The sequence below is a fragment of the Melospiza melodia genome, chromosome 16 (assembly GCF_035770615.1).
Source record: "Melospiza melodia melodia isolate bMelMel2 chromosome 16, bMelMel2.pri, whole genome shotgun sequence".
NCBI lineage: Eukaryota > Metazoa > Chordata > Aves > Passeriformes > Passerellidae > Melospiza > Melospiza melodia.
In genome coordinates this window covers 20,610,309-20,628,919 of record NC_086209.1, presented here as the reverse complement: position 1 = coordinate 20,628,919, position 18,611 = coordinate 20,610,309, and the positions used below count along the sequence as shown (strand labels likewise).

At 41.1% G+C, this 18,611-nt stretch overlaps 1 protein-coding gene across 1 annotated transcript; it reads left to right on the top strand.

Moving 5' to 3' along the window:
- The first annotated feature begins 130 nt into the window (after positions 1-130).
- On the top strand, positions 131-16,963 carry ADGRG4 (adhesion G protein-coupled receptor G4). The gene is made up of 14 exons (XM_063170929.1): positions 131-311; positions 2,963-3,173; positions 4,264-4,429; positions 4,551-4,700; positions 5,506-5,628; positions 7,365-7,410; positions 8,235-8,338; positions 9,667-9,788; positions 10,416-10,684; positions 11,856-11,949; positions 13,005-13,294; positions 13,876-13,977; positions 15,375-15,525; positions 16,194-16,963. Exons 1-13 carry the CDS (start codon positions 131-133, stop codon positions 15,518-15,520), a joined length of 2,004 nt encoding a protein of 667 aa, XP_063026999.1. The 3' UTR covers positions 15,521-15,525; positions 16,194-16,963.
- The last annotated feature ends 1,648 nt before the right edge of the window (positions 16,964-18,611 follow it).

Below are 18,611 nucleotides of genomic sequence, written 5' to 3'. Positions count from 1 at the left end.
TCTACTTTAGAAAATATTTCCTCAATGCTGCACTTAGGGTGAGAGAAACACATACATTATCCAATTCAGTGTAATTATCTGAGTTACTCCTTAATTTTTTAACCGCTTACATTCGTGAAATGTTACCAACATGGCAGCCTCGTTTGTGTATTCTCTTTGTAGCTACGTCTGTAAGGCTGCTGTAAAGACCACATCCCTGGAAATACCAGAAGTCCTGAGTCTCAAGATCAAAGAGTTGCTGAATGACACTTACAAAGAGGGACCATTTTCCCTTTATGTGAAACCTGAAGATGTGGTTGTGAAGTCAATAGGTAAAACTTCATTGAAGCCTCATTGGAAATAATGTACTTTGCAGTTCTGTCTATCAGTGATTTTTGTCAAATTCAATTTCTGTGAAGAGGTTAGGCTAGAAAACATCCTTACAAGTAACCAGACCAACCTCATGTGATGTACAATCTGTAGAAGAGCATGCAGTGACAGTGATATCAGAAATGTGGGTTCCATACGAATGGAGACCAGTTCAAACAGGAATCCCAGAGCCCAGGCAGGTCTGAACACCTTTGCAACAAAGGCAGAGTATAGCTGATGCAGCTACAAATCCAGGAGCTCTCGGTGGTGGCAAATACCCCAGGGAGACTGAAACCAAACAACCGAAGCAAATCTACCTGCCAGCATTTTCTCAATGCCTCTGCACATTGGAATAATCCTCAGATGGCAAATAAGTATTTTGCTGGTTTGGTTACTGTTTCTGTTCTTCCTTAAAAAACAGGAGTAAGCAAGAGATAAGAGCTAACAGATATACCTGAGATTCAGAACCCTTTTTATAGCAATAATTTACAAAATATAAGTTGCAGATGATGAAGCAAGTCTGGAGGGGAGACATTGATGGGTTAATAAGGGGCAACGTAAAGCACTTTCTGATAGATTAGAGAAGCCTAGAGGGTGTTCTGTCATTGAATACGATTTGTGATGCTGTAAACTCTCTACCTGAGAACTGAACTTGTCAAACAAAGGAGAAAAAAATGTAGAAGAAGAGATGAAATATTTAAATAAAATGTTTTCTTATAGACAGTAAACCTCAGTAAAATGCTCTTACCCGGTCTGCAGATTAGAACTCATTCCCATCAGGAACCCAGATCCACAGGGCAGCTGGCCCAGCTGGTGTGGGGGTGGTGCCTTGTTTTTGACTATTGAGTCTTTGTAAAGAGCTTTTATTTATTTCCTCCTCAGCACTAGTGGGTTGTCCAGAAAGCTTTTTCCTCACAAGGTACAACGGGAATTATTCCTGGCCTGTAACAAGTCCAGCCTCTGAGACAGAGGTCAGCTGCAGGAAAAACCCTCTGCAGTCTGCTCAGAGGAGCTGGTGAGTGATGAGACATCTTGTATTGATCCTTCCACGGAAGAACAGCAGGTTTTGTAATGGCAAATCAGATGGTGGTCTGCCATGGTACACCGCAGTGCCATGCCAATGAATATGCAAAGAAATCCGGGGCTTGCCCTGCATGGGCTGCAGGAAAAGGGCGTGGCGTCATTCCCATCACCTGTAGGCAGAACCTGCTGTCACTGCAGGGACCCGACTTTCTGCTTGGGCAGGAAGGGGAAACCGTGCCCCTTAGCACTTTGTGCCTCCTCTCAATGGCTCCTCTGAAACCTCAAGGCATGTTTCACGTGGCTCTGGCATTTGGGCTCTGCCGCCATTCTGCTGGATGAGTGCTAAGTCAGATCTGACTTGAAAGTCCATTTTAAGTTGGGCTATTAAATTGCATTCTTGGCTACCTATGTGGGAAATATGAAGAACATCATGAGTACCTGTTTTTTCTAGTAACAATGTGCTTTGTTTTCATTTTTCAGTGAAATTACTATTGAACTTGAGCAAGATTTTTGGAAGAAACCGAACGTGACTAAATGCAAATTACTGGAAAAACTTCCAAATAATATTCTAGACCTCCAAGATATCAAGCTAACAGAAGGTATGGCACCAGATACTTCAGTGACACAGTGAATCCCAGTAAAAATAGTTGTAGTTAGATAATGCTCACGCTGCACATCTGAAGAAGTGATAAGGTTGTTTTTGTGCATCCTGCGCATCTGGTCATCTTAATGGTTTTTATTGTTGATGGATTTTGCAGGAGCTTCCACATTCTCTATTGAATCATCTAGTCTCAAAGTCTGCACTTAGATTTATAGCTAGGTAGGTAACCAGTGAATAATGTGGCAGGTTTTGCCTGTCTATATGCTCTGTTAACACATCAAAGCAGTTCAGCAGCAGTTCAGTATGTCATGGAAAGAAGCACTAATCAGTGTCTGGAGTTAAAAAGTTGCAGCTGTAATTCATGTAAACTATGAGATGAACTCTCCCACCTGTTTATACTTTTCTTAAGCTATGCCTAACAGTGAGAATAGTTGGAATGGCAAACAAACCCAATACTAGAGCCTATCCTTATCCTCAGCAGCGCATCAAATCATAGGTCACAGAAAGATATCTGCAGTTGCACACAGTCTGTCTGACTCCCAGGGTGTAAAATCTGCTTCTATAAAAAAATTATAGAAGGATGATGAGATGATGATACAAAATACCATTCAGAATTTGCTTTTGCTGCTGTACCAGGTAAGCAGCATAAGGGACAGGGGCAGATCTTTTGCAATTTATAGTTCACAAATTCTTGTAAACAACCAAAGTTAGAACTAAATATTATTTGCAGATAGTCTTTACCAATCAAAAAGCAGGTGATGATAGTCTTTTGAAAAGTATGTTATTTTCTTCCTTTAAAATACAATCTGGGGTATGCAGATTTTACTTAGAAGTTTGTGCCAGTCTCATTGACATGTCGAGGGCTTTTTAATTTATCCTTAGGACATAAGCTTGTAATAGATCAGGAGCACTCGAGAGAGACATGTAGCTGTATGGCCAGACAGATAGCTATGCCACATAAATCATGTGCGCTTCCTTTTTTTTTTCCAGAAAATGCACAAGATGTTGTACAGCATATTTTATACCTCTTACCTGATGCAACACTGCATGCGGAAGAGCTAGAAATCATTGCAAGTAAAATTTCCGATATTGTAGAGCTTGCAGATGTGAGTGTGACACTTGCAGAGAATGTATTGGCTATACTAGACTATGTTCTGCTGCAAGAAATAGAAGATGAGAACTTAAGAAAAATAACCAATAGGTGAGTAAGATAACTTGCTCAGAAGAGGCTCCCTAGGCTGAAATGGCACTATGGCATAATTTATTCAGTCTATTGAAATATTATCACTGGAGCTAGGAATTTCTGTACTTCAATCTTAAACATATTTGAGGTTTTTACCAGCAGAAATTGGTTATTGTGTTGTCAAGATGCCTTTGGCAGAGCCAGTTCTGCAGAAGTCTGTTCCCTATGGGCATCCCATGGAGGCATGGAGGCAGCTCAGGGACTGCCCAGCTGTCATTTCCTGTCACAAGGATCTTTGTGGCTCAGCAGTGAGGGCTGTGGGCAGGTCAGCCTGGAGACATAACTCTCTTCCACCCTCTACCCTTGCTGATAAAGACTTTTTAAACACAGCTATGAAAAGTTAGTCTTCAAAGTCTGTGTTTAGGATGCTGCATCGATAATGTGATTTTCACACATGTTAAGATTGAGGTTCTTAGCTTAAAAAACACCTCTCTTCTCTGAGGTCTTAAAGGGAACTCAGCTGCCTGGTTTGGAATGTTTGAGCAGTGCAGCTGGCCTTGGCAAGGACAAATACAAAGACACAAAGTTTGCCCAGTTAGAGCTTTGCTGGACAAGCCCCTGAGCAATAGCTCTGTCTTCAGAACATATTCTGCTTGAGGTGGTGAGGATTTGGAGGATGGACTTCCAGAGGTTCCTACCAGACTAAATTCTTCTGGCTCCGGTATTTCATCTCCTGGTACAATTAGATGATTGAAAAAATCCAATGAGTAGATTTTAGAAGTTACTGCCTTCCAGATGACGTGCAGTCTTTGACTGGGTGTGGATTTTGACTTAAGTCTTCTCAGAACCACTTTCTGTGGTCCCCACAGCGAGAGTATCTTCCACCTGCCAGAGGCCACTGAATCATGCTAACTCAACTGCTTGCCATCACCTGAGCCTGTGCAGACAAATTGCCATCTACCCCAAAATGGACCCATTCTGCTCCAGTGGTTGCTCCTAGTGATCATAAATCAGAGCAAAGGCTCTTAGTCTCTTGGGTGTGCATTATGAAACCAGCACTAGATTTCAAGGGTTCTATTTTTTTTTCTTTCTGTTGCTCTTGTTGAAGTATCCTGAAGATGACTGAGGAAATGGGCTATAAGGTTACCTACACAGGGAGAAATATGTCAGTCATAACCACATCCTTGGCCCTCTTGGTGTTGCGTCCAGATCCCGGCCTATTTGGAGGACTGGCCTTTGGCATTGCCTCTTACAACAGAGGTGTGGATCTCAAGGTGAGAGCCAAGTATCACCTCAGGGACCACTGACTAAACCAGACAATTCTCCCACTCTTTTGCCTCAGTTTGAATTTGACCTGAGCATGGCACGTCTGAGCATATCATCTTTCTCCTGCAGATCAGTGTACAAGAAGACCCTTTCAGAAAGGTTTTGGCCTCTGTGTTTTTGCCGAAATCCCTGAAGAACTTCCTAGGCATCGAGTACTCTGACCCAGACAAGCGTTCAAAGATCCAGTTCAAGTTTTTTGGCACTACTTCACTTTTTCTGGTAACTATGACTCCCAGCAAACCCTAATACAGCAAGAATGGGCTCAGCTGTTCTCAGTGCCTACAAAAAGAAATCCCAATTGCAGCATCATCTGTTCTGGGCATATTAGCATCAGACTGATGGAGGCATGTGCAGGCAAAATGTACTCAGGCAGCAAAACCTTCTCTGACGTGAGGATGCTCTGAGAAGTGCCTGTAGACCTTAGACTTTTTTTCATTTTCTGTAACTGATGTTATTCTAGTCTTCTTGTACTGCAGGAAAAGAACATGCCCCCTAACCTTGTCTGATCGTAAGGATGATGCTTAGCATATGCCGAGTACCACAAAAATAATTTCAAGCCTTATATCTCTATTAAAATAATATACCAGCAGGATGTGCTAGATTTACGACTATTCTAGTACTTACTTTTCTTAAGGTCAGGGGGGTATAACTTAGTAAGGGAGACGTTTCTTTGAAATGATGTCTCGTACAGTGCACCGAACAATGCTTTGCACAACAAAGGAGCATTTACAGTTGTGTCTCCTGTCTAATGAGCTTAGTGATGTGCAACCAAGTGCTTAAATGTACTGAAACAATTACAGCTTTCTCAATCCAGCTGATGCATCGGAAACTCAGTTCCGCTTCACGTTGACGCTGTCCCTGAGCTGCAGCTAACCTCGTGTTTTAATGATGTAGCAAGTAGCTAAATTACATTGGTCATCCCATGGAGTTTAGCTGATCACCATATCCAAGGAATACAGTTAAAAAAAAATAGGGCAGGCCAGAGCTTGGATTCATTTTGCATGTGTGTGCTTTCCCCCTGCAGGATGACAGTTTAACGATGGAGAGATTGAACACTTATGTTGTGAGTGCCAGCATTGAAAATGCATCAATTCAGAACCTTAATGAGCCCGTGACTGTCACTCTCCACCACATAGACCAGAACAGGGTAGGATGTGTTCATTTCTCAGTGATGGGGTGGGGCAAAGCTGACTTCACATTTTCAATAAACTGGAACAGGACAAATAAACTTAAAACACCTTGCTGCTTGACCTCTCCATGATGCATGGACCCAAGCATTGACTGACCACACACATCTCAGTTTTTAATAATTCCTTGCAGGTCACTAATGCTTGTGTCTGCACTCTAAATCCATACTCAGCAACAAGGGACATTTTTATTGTTTCCTTGTTCTGATCTAGGCAATTTTTTTTTTTCAAAGAGTAGTTTATTTGCCAGAAAATAGTGGGCCTTGGATTGGACTGAAATGATTTATCCTTGATCTGAATTTGGAAAATAGGTCAGGTCATCAAAAGAGAGAAACTTTAAAAAATCCCCAAAACCTTGCGAAGATGTTTTAAAAATCAAATTTCTTTGTTTTGTTTAAGTCTCTTTTAAATTTAAGTTTAGACTTTAACCTAAAGTCTAAGCTTAGTCTAAAGTCTAAACAGACTTTAGGTTAAAGTCTATTTTTAAGTGGGCATGGGTCAAACTTGTTGATTGAATTCCTCAGAATTTTTGTGCTGCCAATGTTTAAGGTCCAGCCTCCACGTGAGTTTTATATTACAAACCCAAGGCAGAAGAAAATCATTCAATAAGATGAACTTGGTTAGAGTTTGAGTTAATGAGGACTTGTAATTGCTGTTTTTGTGGCAAAATGCTCTTTCTATCCGGCAGATACATACCCAGAAATTTCACCCAGATATCCCCTCTCTTCTGTCATTTTTACTCTACCAGACCATCTGGCACCTTTCAGATTTTTTTCCTTGACCTTTTAAAATTATCTTAATTAAATATTTAATGAGTTATCATCCAAACCTACATCTTTGGCTCTGTGCCTAATTATATTTGACAGCCTACAAATCACACATCTTAACAGCTTATCTGTTAGGCTGGCTTCCTGTAAACTCTGTGCATTATTAAACTTTATTAATGATATAATAATAGTAAAAGTAAATGAATCTGTGCCTTGGAAAAATTTGCAGCATTATGAGTAACAAACTGAGTCTCCAAGAGAAATTATTGCATTGAATATCCATTTACATCTGTTCAGCTCTCACTTGCCTTTCCTGATTTCAGAGAGGGGGAATTGCTGAAATTCTAAAGTAAAGGTTTCTTGTAGAGGTTTTTTTTTCAAATGTATAAAATCTCAGGTTGTTATTGCAGGTCTTAGTCATAACTTTTGAATTTCACCAGTAATTTGGTGTGACATCTCAGGCACTGCATGGACCCAATAAGATTAGACACGGGAATTGGTCTAAGGTGAACGATTTGTCAGATTTGCTGCTGTCCTTAAAAGACTACAAGGTATTGAAAGATACAGGTAAAACTGGGAAAATCACTGACTCGCAGGATTTCCCTTGGTAAAGGGGAAGGCAAAAAGTGGGGCTCTGCTGGTTTAGTGCCATGGGTGAGATGGCCAATATCCTGGCTGGCTCCTCAAGCCCAAGTGTCTGGCTGCCCAGTATCTCGTGGTGTCTCCACTCACACGCAGCCCCCCTCTGCAGCACCGCACACAAATAATCGCAGACATAAGTGGGCTTTGCTGCCAAGCAGTGCAGGGGTAATCAAATCCAAGTGCCTTGGTTATACACCCCAATTCGAGGTGAGATAAACCACCTGCAACTGCAGACGGAGTGCATATGTCCTGAAGAAATGTCACAGCCTCCTTTCTTCTGTTTCCAGGGCAATGCAGCAGTGCACTGCGTCTTTTGGGACTTTGGGAAAAACAGTAAGTGTTACTTGCCGAGCTGGCTCTGTTCCCAGAGGCTTTGGTTTCTTGACATTGCACCTTGAAACCTGAGCGTGTGCTGCTGCTTTGTGTTGATATCAACACCTCGGTACTCAGTGTTATCCCCACGGACATGGGTATGGCAGTGTGCAATGCTGCATCTGCACAAATAAGAAGACTTTGCTAAAGAAAAAGGCAGAAATTCAATGAAATATCAGATGAACTCTTACCGTGACTTCAGGGAATTGAGTAGGGGCTTTGCTGGGATTAGGTTTTTAAAATGGCTAAGACAGTCACCAGAGAGAGATAACTGTGAATTGGGTTAACTCGGAGCACGTGAGAGAGGTTTCCTCTGCAATCACTAGGAGTAGAAAATATTTGCTTATTTTGATCAGCATCTTAGCTTCTGAATTTGTGACGCAGACCACAAAAATAGGGTCATAACATTAGGTCTTACCAGGGAAGATCTGGCTGTTTCAGTGCTGCCTAAACAAACTCTCTGCCCTGTGTTTCTTTTCTTCTGTTTCCACATCCTCCAGCACAATCTCCCCCAGCACTAGGTTCTTTAGCTTCTTTCTATGTGTGCAGATATGTAAATTACTTTAAATATTTCTTCATTCCACTAAAAGCTTTCATCCAAATTTTGAGGTTCTCAGGCAACTACAGAAGATGCGTTTCAGTGTGAAATCTCACTTGTGTGCTGCTAAATGACCCTGCAATCTGTACTAACTTGAGCTTGTCTTCACACACCCTGCATGCTGCAGAGCTATAAATGATGGAGGATGACTAACTCTGCTTAAAAATCCTTTTTCTTTATTACACAGATGGACTGGGTGGTTGGAATACATCGGGGTGTGAAATGGAATATACAGATATGAATTATACAATCTGTTTCTGTAACCATCTTACCCATTTTGGAGTCCTACTGGTGAGTACACCATGAATCATCTCCCAGAAAGTCCCGTGGTACTAAACAAAGTCATCTCTAGCTTTGGAGAAGAGATGAGAGATTCATATCTATACAAGCTCTTAAATATCTGCAATGTTGCCAAAATCAGCAATACAAAGAAAACAGTTATAATAATTTAATGGTGTAAAGTCCTTTAAACTGCTTTGAGGCAATTTTGTTTTACAGATGTAGTTTGTACTTTGCAGTGTAATTTAATCAACCTTAATATGTGTTGGAAATGCTGTGTTAAATTTATTAACTGCCAGTGACAACTAATAACATTACACATTCTTGAAAGCTTTATCTATGCTCCATCAGAAAGTGAAGTTTAGTATAAATATGGGAGATGTCATTATCTAGCACCTCTTATTTCTCTGTAATATAGAGAAAACTGCCTCTAAAAGCAAAATGTCAAAAGCTGGGACAACTGCCTGAGAATGGGCTGCACAAAAGGCAAACAGACAGGCAGGTTCTAAGCAAATCAGGTAGATTAAATTGTCTATTCCTGGTAGGACACAGCCCACAGGATGGGGTGAGGCCCCACCTTTGCCTTTGGATGCTTCCCCTGTCAGCATGACCCTGCTCCGGAGGCAAAAGCTCTCCTGGGAATAAAATTGTGGCTTTACAGAAAGGAATTGAGATGGGTCCGATTCCAGACACTTGCTTGCGTTTTTGTTCAAGCAAGAAGAATTCAGTCTGATTTTCAGATCGCACCTTGCACTGTTACTTTGGTAATCAGCACAGCTACAGGTCTTCAGCAGCATCATCCCTGGGACATTGGAGATGCAGGTTACTAGTCAAAAGAGAAGAGAAGCTGTGTCAGGGAACAACAAAATCCTCTCAGTGTTCCTCCTGGCAGCAGCTGTGGAGAATCAGAGCCCAGCCTCCTGTCTGATTTTGCAGTGGCGCTTCCTGGATAGGGAGGATCTCCCATGCTCTAAGGCATTTAGCAGGTTTGTGCAGTTCCCAAGCATGGCAGCTGCCACTGAAACAAAGTAGTTTCTCCTACAAAGTGAGCTCCCGGTGAAATAATTTTGGTAAGATCTTGGAATCCATATTCAATTTGTGGTTTCTGAAGAACAGTTTTTCTAGCTTCACAATTTATTGCCAGATACTTTAAGTACTGCAGGCTAATTTGCCATTTACTAGTTTGAATATTCTGTGGGACTATATGATAAAAGACACATAAATATATTAATGGAAAATCTCCAAAAGTAGCAGTAAGCAGAACAGTAATTTCACTATGTGAAAGGAATTTTCTAAATCTGTCTTGGCAAACAACGGTGTTTCTTTATCTTGTAACACAGGACTTGGCCCGGACAGAAATAGATGTCACACATGATCATATATTAACTTTGATAAGCTATGCAGGATGTGGTGCTTCTTCACTTTTTTTGGGAATAACGCTCATGACATACCTAACCCTTGAGTAAGTATGATCCTTTTTCTTACACTGATTGTAATATTTTGGCAATAAGGAATTTGCAGCAATGATCAGAATGTCTGCTAGTATTTGATGCTGTGATGCATAAAAGGGAAGACTGAGAGTATAAATATTGCTTTATTTTGATGTCTGTCTGCTGCAAAATTAGAGAGATTTGAATACTTCTACTTCAATACAAGCACCTATCTTTACTGTTCAGCAATTTTTATGTTCCTAAATTTCACAAAATCATTGAATGCTTTGGATTGGAAGGGATTACTAAAAGGTCCTCTAGTTTCAGCACCTTGCCATTGGTAGGGACGCTTTCCACTAGACCACGTTGCTCCAAGCCCCGTCCAACGTGGCCTTGAACACTTCCAGGGACAGAGCAGCCACAGCTTCTCTGGGCAACCTGTGCCAGGGCCTCACCGCTCTCCCAGTAAAATGTCTGTAAAAAGTAAAAATTCTTGTCATTTCAAAAATTTACCCCTGGACATGGGTGAGTTATTACATCAAGAATCTGGAATATTCCTGTGCATGGGGTTAGACTGCAAACACACTCCTGTAGGGAGTAAATAGTCTGTAAATTGGATGATGCAGTGATAACCTTCTGGACTTTCCCCTTTCTTTTAGGAAGGTGCGGAGAGACAACCCCTCAAAAATCCTGCTCAACCTTTGTGCTGCGCTGCTGATGCTGAACGTTGTCTTCCTCACCAACTCCTGGCTGACCTCGTTCAACCAGCCAGGCCTCTGCATCACCATGGCCATGCTCCTCCACTATTTCCTTCTTGCAGCATTCACGTGGATGTGCCTGGAGTCTGTTCACTTTTATTTGGCTATTGTCAAAGTTTTCAATGTTTATGTCCCAAAGTACATCCTAAAATGCTGCATTGCTGGCTGGGGTAAATAGACTAGTTCCTCTCCACTTCTGTGCTTGTCAGCTTCTCTAAGATTGGGGCATTTTTACAGAAATAAGTGAAGACACTGAGCTCGCAGAAATGCGATGCACACCCTGTGCTGTGAGGATGGATCTCTTCCCCTAGGCTGTTCAGCTTAAATTTCTTTTGTCCTGGGAGACATTAGCAGAGTGCTTGTTGGTCCCTGCACAGTCATATGCAACTGAAAGTGGGTGTGAGGCACTGCTTTCTTACTCCTCTTTACAGGATGATTTATCAGGGTACCTCACATGAGTGGCAGTAATGCTGCCCACAGGCTTCACCCCTGTGTGAGGATGATCAGAGGTGATTTTAATTCCTTCTCTGAGCCTTGTGTCCATTTTTGGCATTCTCTAACTGATTCCCATACACAGAGTGGATTTGGCTTTCATTCATTGCTCTCCCAAGGACTTCCCTTGACAAGTATCAGAGACCTGTTTTGGGAGAAACGTACCAAAAAGAATCCAAATTCTGGTTCACCTGTTAGAAAAGGTGTTACCAGAGGCACTGACATAGAGCAGAATTTGGGCTGTATTATTTGGGCCACCATTAGATACCGTTTTAAGGGGTTGTTTTTTTCTTGCTCTTGAATAGTGTGCAGCATATTATCATCCCTATCCTCAGATCTGATGTCCCACACAATTGTTCTTAGGGGCAGCCATCCTTGATGGTGCTGTTGGCAGCAGCTGTTCTCTACAGAAAAGCCAGAACTGAAAAAAATCTGGGAAATGTGTGAAAGGGAAGACTGATAAAGCACTGCCTGGGAAACATGTGTCTCTATGAGCTCTTAAAATGCTGTGGTCTGCTTATCCTTTGACACTCAGCTTTTGTAATAATCATTTGGTTTTATTTTACCAGATTGGATCCCTTCTGGAGATGTTTGAAGGCTCAGAAACATTTTGCAAACACAGATATTTTTATGCCTACTCATTTGTAATTTGCATAAATAAGGAGATCAAACCTGCTATGCTACATATTTAATTACAGTTGTTTCACAAGGAGCTCTGGGGGTAGAATTTGATCCAAAGATGCACATGTCTGCTGTAATTGCATCTCAGAGATTATCTGACAACTTTCCATACTCTTAATTTTTTCTTTTGAATCAAACTATTTATTTTTCTTTTGCTTTCCACATTAGGAATACCAGCTATTGTGATTACTCTTGTGCTCATTATAAATAAAGACTTCTATGGCAATGGGTCACTCTCCAAGAGCCATCCTTACAGCAATTTGTAAGTATAATACTTGAAGCTTTTTGATGGTCACCAGAATATCTGAAAAATACAAGGGATAACCAGAAATAACTCACTTTTGTCTCTGCTCTTTCATCTTTACCCTCTCCTTTCAGTGGTTCTGGTCCATAGGAACATTTTGAATGCATGGCTACTACATGGAGTAGTTTTCACATCGATGAACTTGGTTTGAGGACAGGGAGGGTTTCTGCCAGTCAACTCCATTTTTAGTTTCTGTTCTTTCATTGCATTAATGCAGTCTAATGGGATATTTGTATGTGCTTCTGCATGTTCTGGGTTTCTGGTAAAAATCTAAAGGCACAATGATTGTTCCAGTATTTTGCACATTTCCTTCTGTGTTTTTTTTTTTTTACATGTCAAATCACATCATTGTCTCATCATAATTTCAAGTAGTTTTGCTTCAGTAGTCTCAACCTCTTCCCTTTTCCAGTGGGAAAACACTGCCTTCTTTCATCCTTTTTTAAAATGCTTTTGTAGCAAAGAATGCTTTCATTTTTCCACCTGCTTCTTGTTTAGTACAATCACTTGTTGGTGAAGATTACCTGCAGTATTTGAGTTTTCTCTCATCAGAGAGGCTACACACCTGTGACCCCTCAGAGGGAAAGTTGGTCCCCATCTTTAACAAAAAAGACACAATGAAAAAAAGAAGTAAAATTCACTAATTTATGCCTAAGGAAAAGCTAGGCAGTGGTATGCTATTATTAGGACCCCTAGTTAAGTCATATTCAACCTAGTTTTCCTAAGGCAGCATGTCTTTGTGTTTATACAATTTTAGGTTGGGAAACAATCATCAAGTTTATCTGAATTTGGCAGAAATATCCGTGTCTTAGAGGTACCAAATTTCCATAACATCCATAAAAAAAGACAAGTGCAGGCATTCTATGAATGTCCTCACTGAGGGAAAATAACAAGTGCAAGGGAATGCCCCTAACTAGGCATTGGATAACCATACAGAATGCTTATTTGGGGAACCAGCTTCCTGAATTTCCCCCTCACAAAACTTCTTATTGAATACTTACCTCCCTTTCTTGCAGTTGCTGGATCCAGGACAACACCGTGTTCTACATCTCTGTTGTGGCCTATTTCTTCTTAATATTTTTGATGAATACAGCTATGTTCATCACTGTTCTCCTTCAAATCCACTCTGTCAAAACAAGGACACAAAAGACATCCAGATTCTGGAAACGGGGTGCTCTCCAAGACCTCAAAAGTGCTTTCAGCCTGATGTTTCTTTTGGGGTTAACGTGGGGCTTTGCCTTTTTTGCCTGGGGAGCAGTGAGGATATTTTTCTTGTATCTCTTCAGCATTTTTAACACCTTGCAAGGTAATTTCAGAATGGAGTAGTGCTATAAACACAAGGGTTTAGGAATGTGAAATAACAATACATCTGTAATATCATGTCACTCAAGCATGGGGGAAGAGGAGAACTGATACTGCTTTTGTATTAGAGGCTTTAGCTATTTTAAAAGGAAAGTTCTGTTACAGTGGGATGACAGTGTTTAGATAAGTTGCTGTGATAGGTAGACTACTAAAGATATAAATTCATGCCTTGGAAACACAGGTCCTGATAAATGCGCCTTGTCAGGAACTGGCATGATCCTTTTCATCTGGCCATAAAAACGGCTGATAGAATCAAGTTGCAGATTATTCTTAAACCAAATCTGCAGAAAACTTTTCCTATTACCTTCACGTGCATGAAGAAGTCAGTGCAACTCTTGGCCAACATGATTATGAAATAGTAGCGTGGCTTGGGTTAGAAGAGATCTTAAAGATCCTGATGTTGGGCCAGGAACACTTTGCCCACACAGAACACATTGGTATCAGTGGCATGACAGAAGTTTAGAAAAGGGGCAACAGATAGGAGAGATTCACGAGTTTTCATGTGTGTTCTCCATTCTTCTTTAGGGTTCTTTATCTTTGTGTTTCACTGCCTAATGAAGGATGAAGTAGTGAAGCAGTGCCGAGTACACTTCTGCTGGGGAAGATTTCGTCTGAGTAGTTATGCTGGTAAGCACTGAAGGGATTTGTTCAGTTGACTCATAAATCTTCGTCTGCTACTGGTGTCACATTTGTTCTGCATTAAGAAATAAGGCTCCTCTCAACAGCCCTTCTGCATTGCATTGGATAACTGTTCTTTAATAGGTCTTTATCCTCTTGCATTAACTGCTTGTGATATGATGACAGGGTGACAGCATGCAGTGAAAACTGCAGATTTCCAAAAAGTATTTCAGCTCGGTCTCTTAATTCTGTTCTCACATGCCATTCAGTGCTCCCTTATGTGAGCCGTATTTTTGGTGGCTTTCCAATCTTCACATAGCTGAGATTCTGAAATTTATGCAGAATATTGGGCATACAAGTTGCCAATTTTTATGTGCAGTCGCTGGATTTGCTCGGCCTGGGAAGAAGGGAGATGTCTTGCTGTCTTTGGCTATCTGAGGGGCAGTTACAGAAAAGAGATGGAATTTCAGAGGTCCAGAGCAAGAAGACAAGAGGCAATGGACCCAAGCCACAAGTGATGGAAATTCATATTATTTATAAATAAACTCTCTTTTTTCGCTAGTTGGGTGGCAGTGGCCCAGAGAGATGGTGCGGGGAGTCCCTCTCCTTGGAGAGTCATAATTTAGTTGGACAGATGCCAGACCCACTTGATCCAACTCTGGGCAGGAGGTTGAAGCAAAGACCTCCAATGTTCCCTTCCAATCTAAATTATTCTAACATTCTTTTATTTGCTAGCTCAGCAAGGAGATAGCATGGGCTTATTCTGGTCTACTCCAGTGATGTTGATTTTTTTACTGAAATGGGGAAGAATTTAATAACTCTGTGTGTCTATCAAAATTAAATGATGGTATGAATGGGTATAACGAAGGAGAAGCTTAACTAGTTGGTTTTCAGGAAACCAGACTAAAAGTCCTGTTTTAATACCTGTGTCTTGTGACCAGCATCCCATGCACCTTGTGCTGCTGAGGAAGAGGCAGCTTTCCATTTGCAGAAGGAGAATTCAGCACAAGTGCCCTCAGTAGCAATCAGACTGTTCCCCCTTGAGCAGGAGCCAGCTCAGTGTTGTGTGATGCAATAAGGATAAGGCTGCGATTCCTACCCTTCGTGTAACTCCTGCCTCCTCCTGTGTGACCTTATCAAATTAGTACTCCTAGACTGGGTCCTCAAGGGGAAGTAGAAGACGGAAATGCCAGTGTATAGCCTCACCTGCACAAGCGTAATGGAGCTAATGTAAAAATTAAATCGGGAATTGTGCACCGTGTGGCACAGAGACCCCCGGCCGCTAGGCAGGAATAAGGGTGTCACAGAAAGCAAGCACAGACCATTCTCCTTTCTGCTCTCTGGTACTTTGAGATGTGGCACCTGTACATAATTTTATCTCTGTACCTCCCACTCTCTGATTTCAGACTGGAGTGGGTCAGGTGCAACTGCTGGATCTTCACCAAAGCATTTAAACCACAGATCACCATCCCAGGCTTTGTGGAGTCTACATTCTATTGGAACAAGTTCAACTTTCAATGCTTCCCATGACTTCTCCAGATACAAATTTTAAGATTGGTAAGCAAAACTGCATACACTGCATAGACTATAATGGATATGTACCACAATAAACTCCATATGGTGACAGTCAAATCCTAACTAATGGAAAGAAAAAGGAAACTTTACACTGCTTTATCTATGCCAGGCTTTCGTTTGGGGATTAATGGCACCAGTACAGATGGCTTTTGCTGTACTAGGGAAAATAAGAAAGCTCTTAAAATGCTGGGATGGCTCTTCTACAAAAGGACAGGAACTCCCTGCTCAGCTGCCACCTCAGGCACCTAAGGAATATTCTACCCTCTGCCAGCTGGCTGACACTCACATGGGACCTACTCCCAGTTGGGGAGCACTGTTGTCTTGAGATAGACTATGGTGCTCTCTAACTGGAGTTGCATTCCCAAAAGAGCAAAGATCTTGGGGATTACAGAAAGCTAAACAGGTCATGTTGTGAGCCTTTTTAAAACAGTAGAATCCCAGCAGAATGGTTTTGCCTTCAAAGATAGAGAAATTGTTGCAGGGCTGTGTTCTGAAAAAGGAATAGCACCAAACATTCCTAATTGTTTTCTGAAAAAAATGCTGATTTCTATTATTTCCCCAAGGACATTAAAACTTCATAGGCAAGTTCTTTCTGAACACATTAAACCAAGTTATTATAATGCAAAAGTATTCTAAATTCTTTCCCACAGCTGAAAACCATTGCAACCTCAGTGCTGTATCTCCAGATGATGAGACCTACCATCCTTTTTCACGAAGAATACTGTCCATGGATACAGGGTTGCACTATCCACAGAAAGTAGGATTTTTACACTGATAATGAATTTGTTTTCCTCTGCTTATCTAATGGTGGTTCCTTTTGAGATTTGTAGAAACAAACATAGTTCTAAGGAATTACATCTAATGTACAGTTATCACTCTGGACACAATTATAGAGCTAAACATCCCATGACTCAGCTTTAGGCTTCTTTAGGAGTAGCAGTGACCACAAGAGGATTTGGTCCCACTGTGTTTCCCAGATTAGTCCTCATATTAAACAGAAAATGGAAACAGTCCTTGTCCTGAGCTGCATTCATAGTTCGTCCTCCTTTTTTCCCCGCCTTTCCACTGTCCCAATAGCCCTCTGTTTCCATCTTCATCTGATACTTATCTCAGAATTCAATACCTGTAATACTGAGTTACAAGTGACATTTTTGAAACTGTTGGTTGACTGTCCCAGGCATGGATATCGACCAGTATCTTTCCTTACTTTTCTGAAATGGACTTGGACCAACTTATACTTGAAGAAATTGGATGCAGATTTCCAAGATGTTCCTCTCAGCTGTATGTTATTTTCAGACATACTGTCATGGGTGACTTCACCTTTGATTCCTAAAGAGACATAGACACATGTCTACATCTGAAATGTTTGAAAATATTGCCCAGTATTTTCAAATGGAATGTGGAAACAATAAAAACTGAAATTCCCACCTTCAAGGGGTGTCCATATGTATGCTATAGGCTTCAGATTACCTCTCCTGAAAAAACTCCAGAGCTACACCCAAACAGAACAATAGCAGATAAACCCTTACTATCATTAGAGCTGGAAATAAGGATGTTTTCCCTTTAGTGTCGCTTTACTTTGAATACTGCCGGTTGTAAACTCCATTTCATGACATCACAAGAGAGACTTAACTTTCCTCATCTGCTGAGGAGAGGGTTTCTTTCAGCAAATGTGTTCAGACTGGTAATTTGCCTGCTCAGCCGAGTCCTAGTTTCTGTTTTGAATGCCCTTCTCTGTATCACTCAATTAAAGATCCTTAAATGATTGTTAATATAGTGGAACACTAAGCTGTACCCATGATAGAGGAGTAAAATAATATAATGAAGTGATGTCTTAGAACTGGTATGTATGATACAAAATACAAAAGGTTCTTTCAGTCAGTGAATAACTCCTACATAGCAATTAGTGAAAAAAGATTAATATTTTGAGGTACAGTACCTACAGCCAATTTACTTGAAATCAGACAGATGCCCTTCAGTGCCTATATGGAGAAAATGGAGCTTTTTTTTTTTTTTTTATGGAGCTTTGTGGGAGAAATCTTGACACTAAAAACAGGCAAACAAGTTCCACCCCGTACCCACATGTTTCTAACTTGAAATTGCTTTCAAGGAGAATTAAATTCAATAACAAAGGTAGTTCATTATGTTGGGCATGAGCTATTGGATTTTTTTATTTTCTATAGTAAACTCTTTATTCCACAATCTGCTGCTGAATATAAGCATTCCCTGCTTTCCAGCGTGAAGCACAACACACTGCTGTGGTGCTAAAGCTGTGCCTAACCCCCCTGTTCCCCTAACCTGGCTGCTGCACAGCCCAGGGGGATCCTGAGAGACTGATGAAGGAGGCTCTGTTGTTCATTGGGGGAACTGGAGTTTTAGTCCTCCCCTGAACCCCTTCGAGACCAGTTTGTCTCCACTACATCAATAAGATCAGGTGGGTAGATAGTCCGATGTGTCTCCATCAACCTGCACTTTCTCCTTCCTGCGGTAATTCTTTTTACATTCACTTCAGAGGACAGAGAAGAATTGACTTACATTTCAAATAGACATTAGGTAACAATTTCTATTTTCAAGGAATAAGAGGCCTAGAGAGCACATGGAATTGCCATCACCGCAGGTCTTAAAAAACACTCAGGGTCATAAGACAAATATCTGCTGGAATTGGTATAGATTGATTTTCCCTTAGAGCAAGTCCTCCCAAATGTATTTTCTATGACTCTAATTTAAAATAAAAAGACAGCAGAAGAGGGCAAAACATGAGAGCAACATAAGACTGGCCTTGTCTCCTGCATGCTGTAATTATTTTTTTTACATTCTTGATAAAAGTTGAAATGCACCTTGACTTTCTAAAGTTTTTGCTACATGCCCTCGTAAAGGATTAGGAGCAGCAAAGATTCAGGTAAAAGCTGGACAAACAGCAAGAAAAGTGCTGCAATAAAAAAGACTTCTCAGGCTGCCAAGAAAAGTTTGGAAATGCCATTTCTTGGGCAGATCCATCAGCATGCTTCACAGTTTGGAGGTGTACCAGTGGGAAGAAGGGCAAGCTGCACAGGTGGAGGTCTCCATTC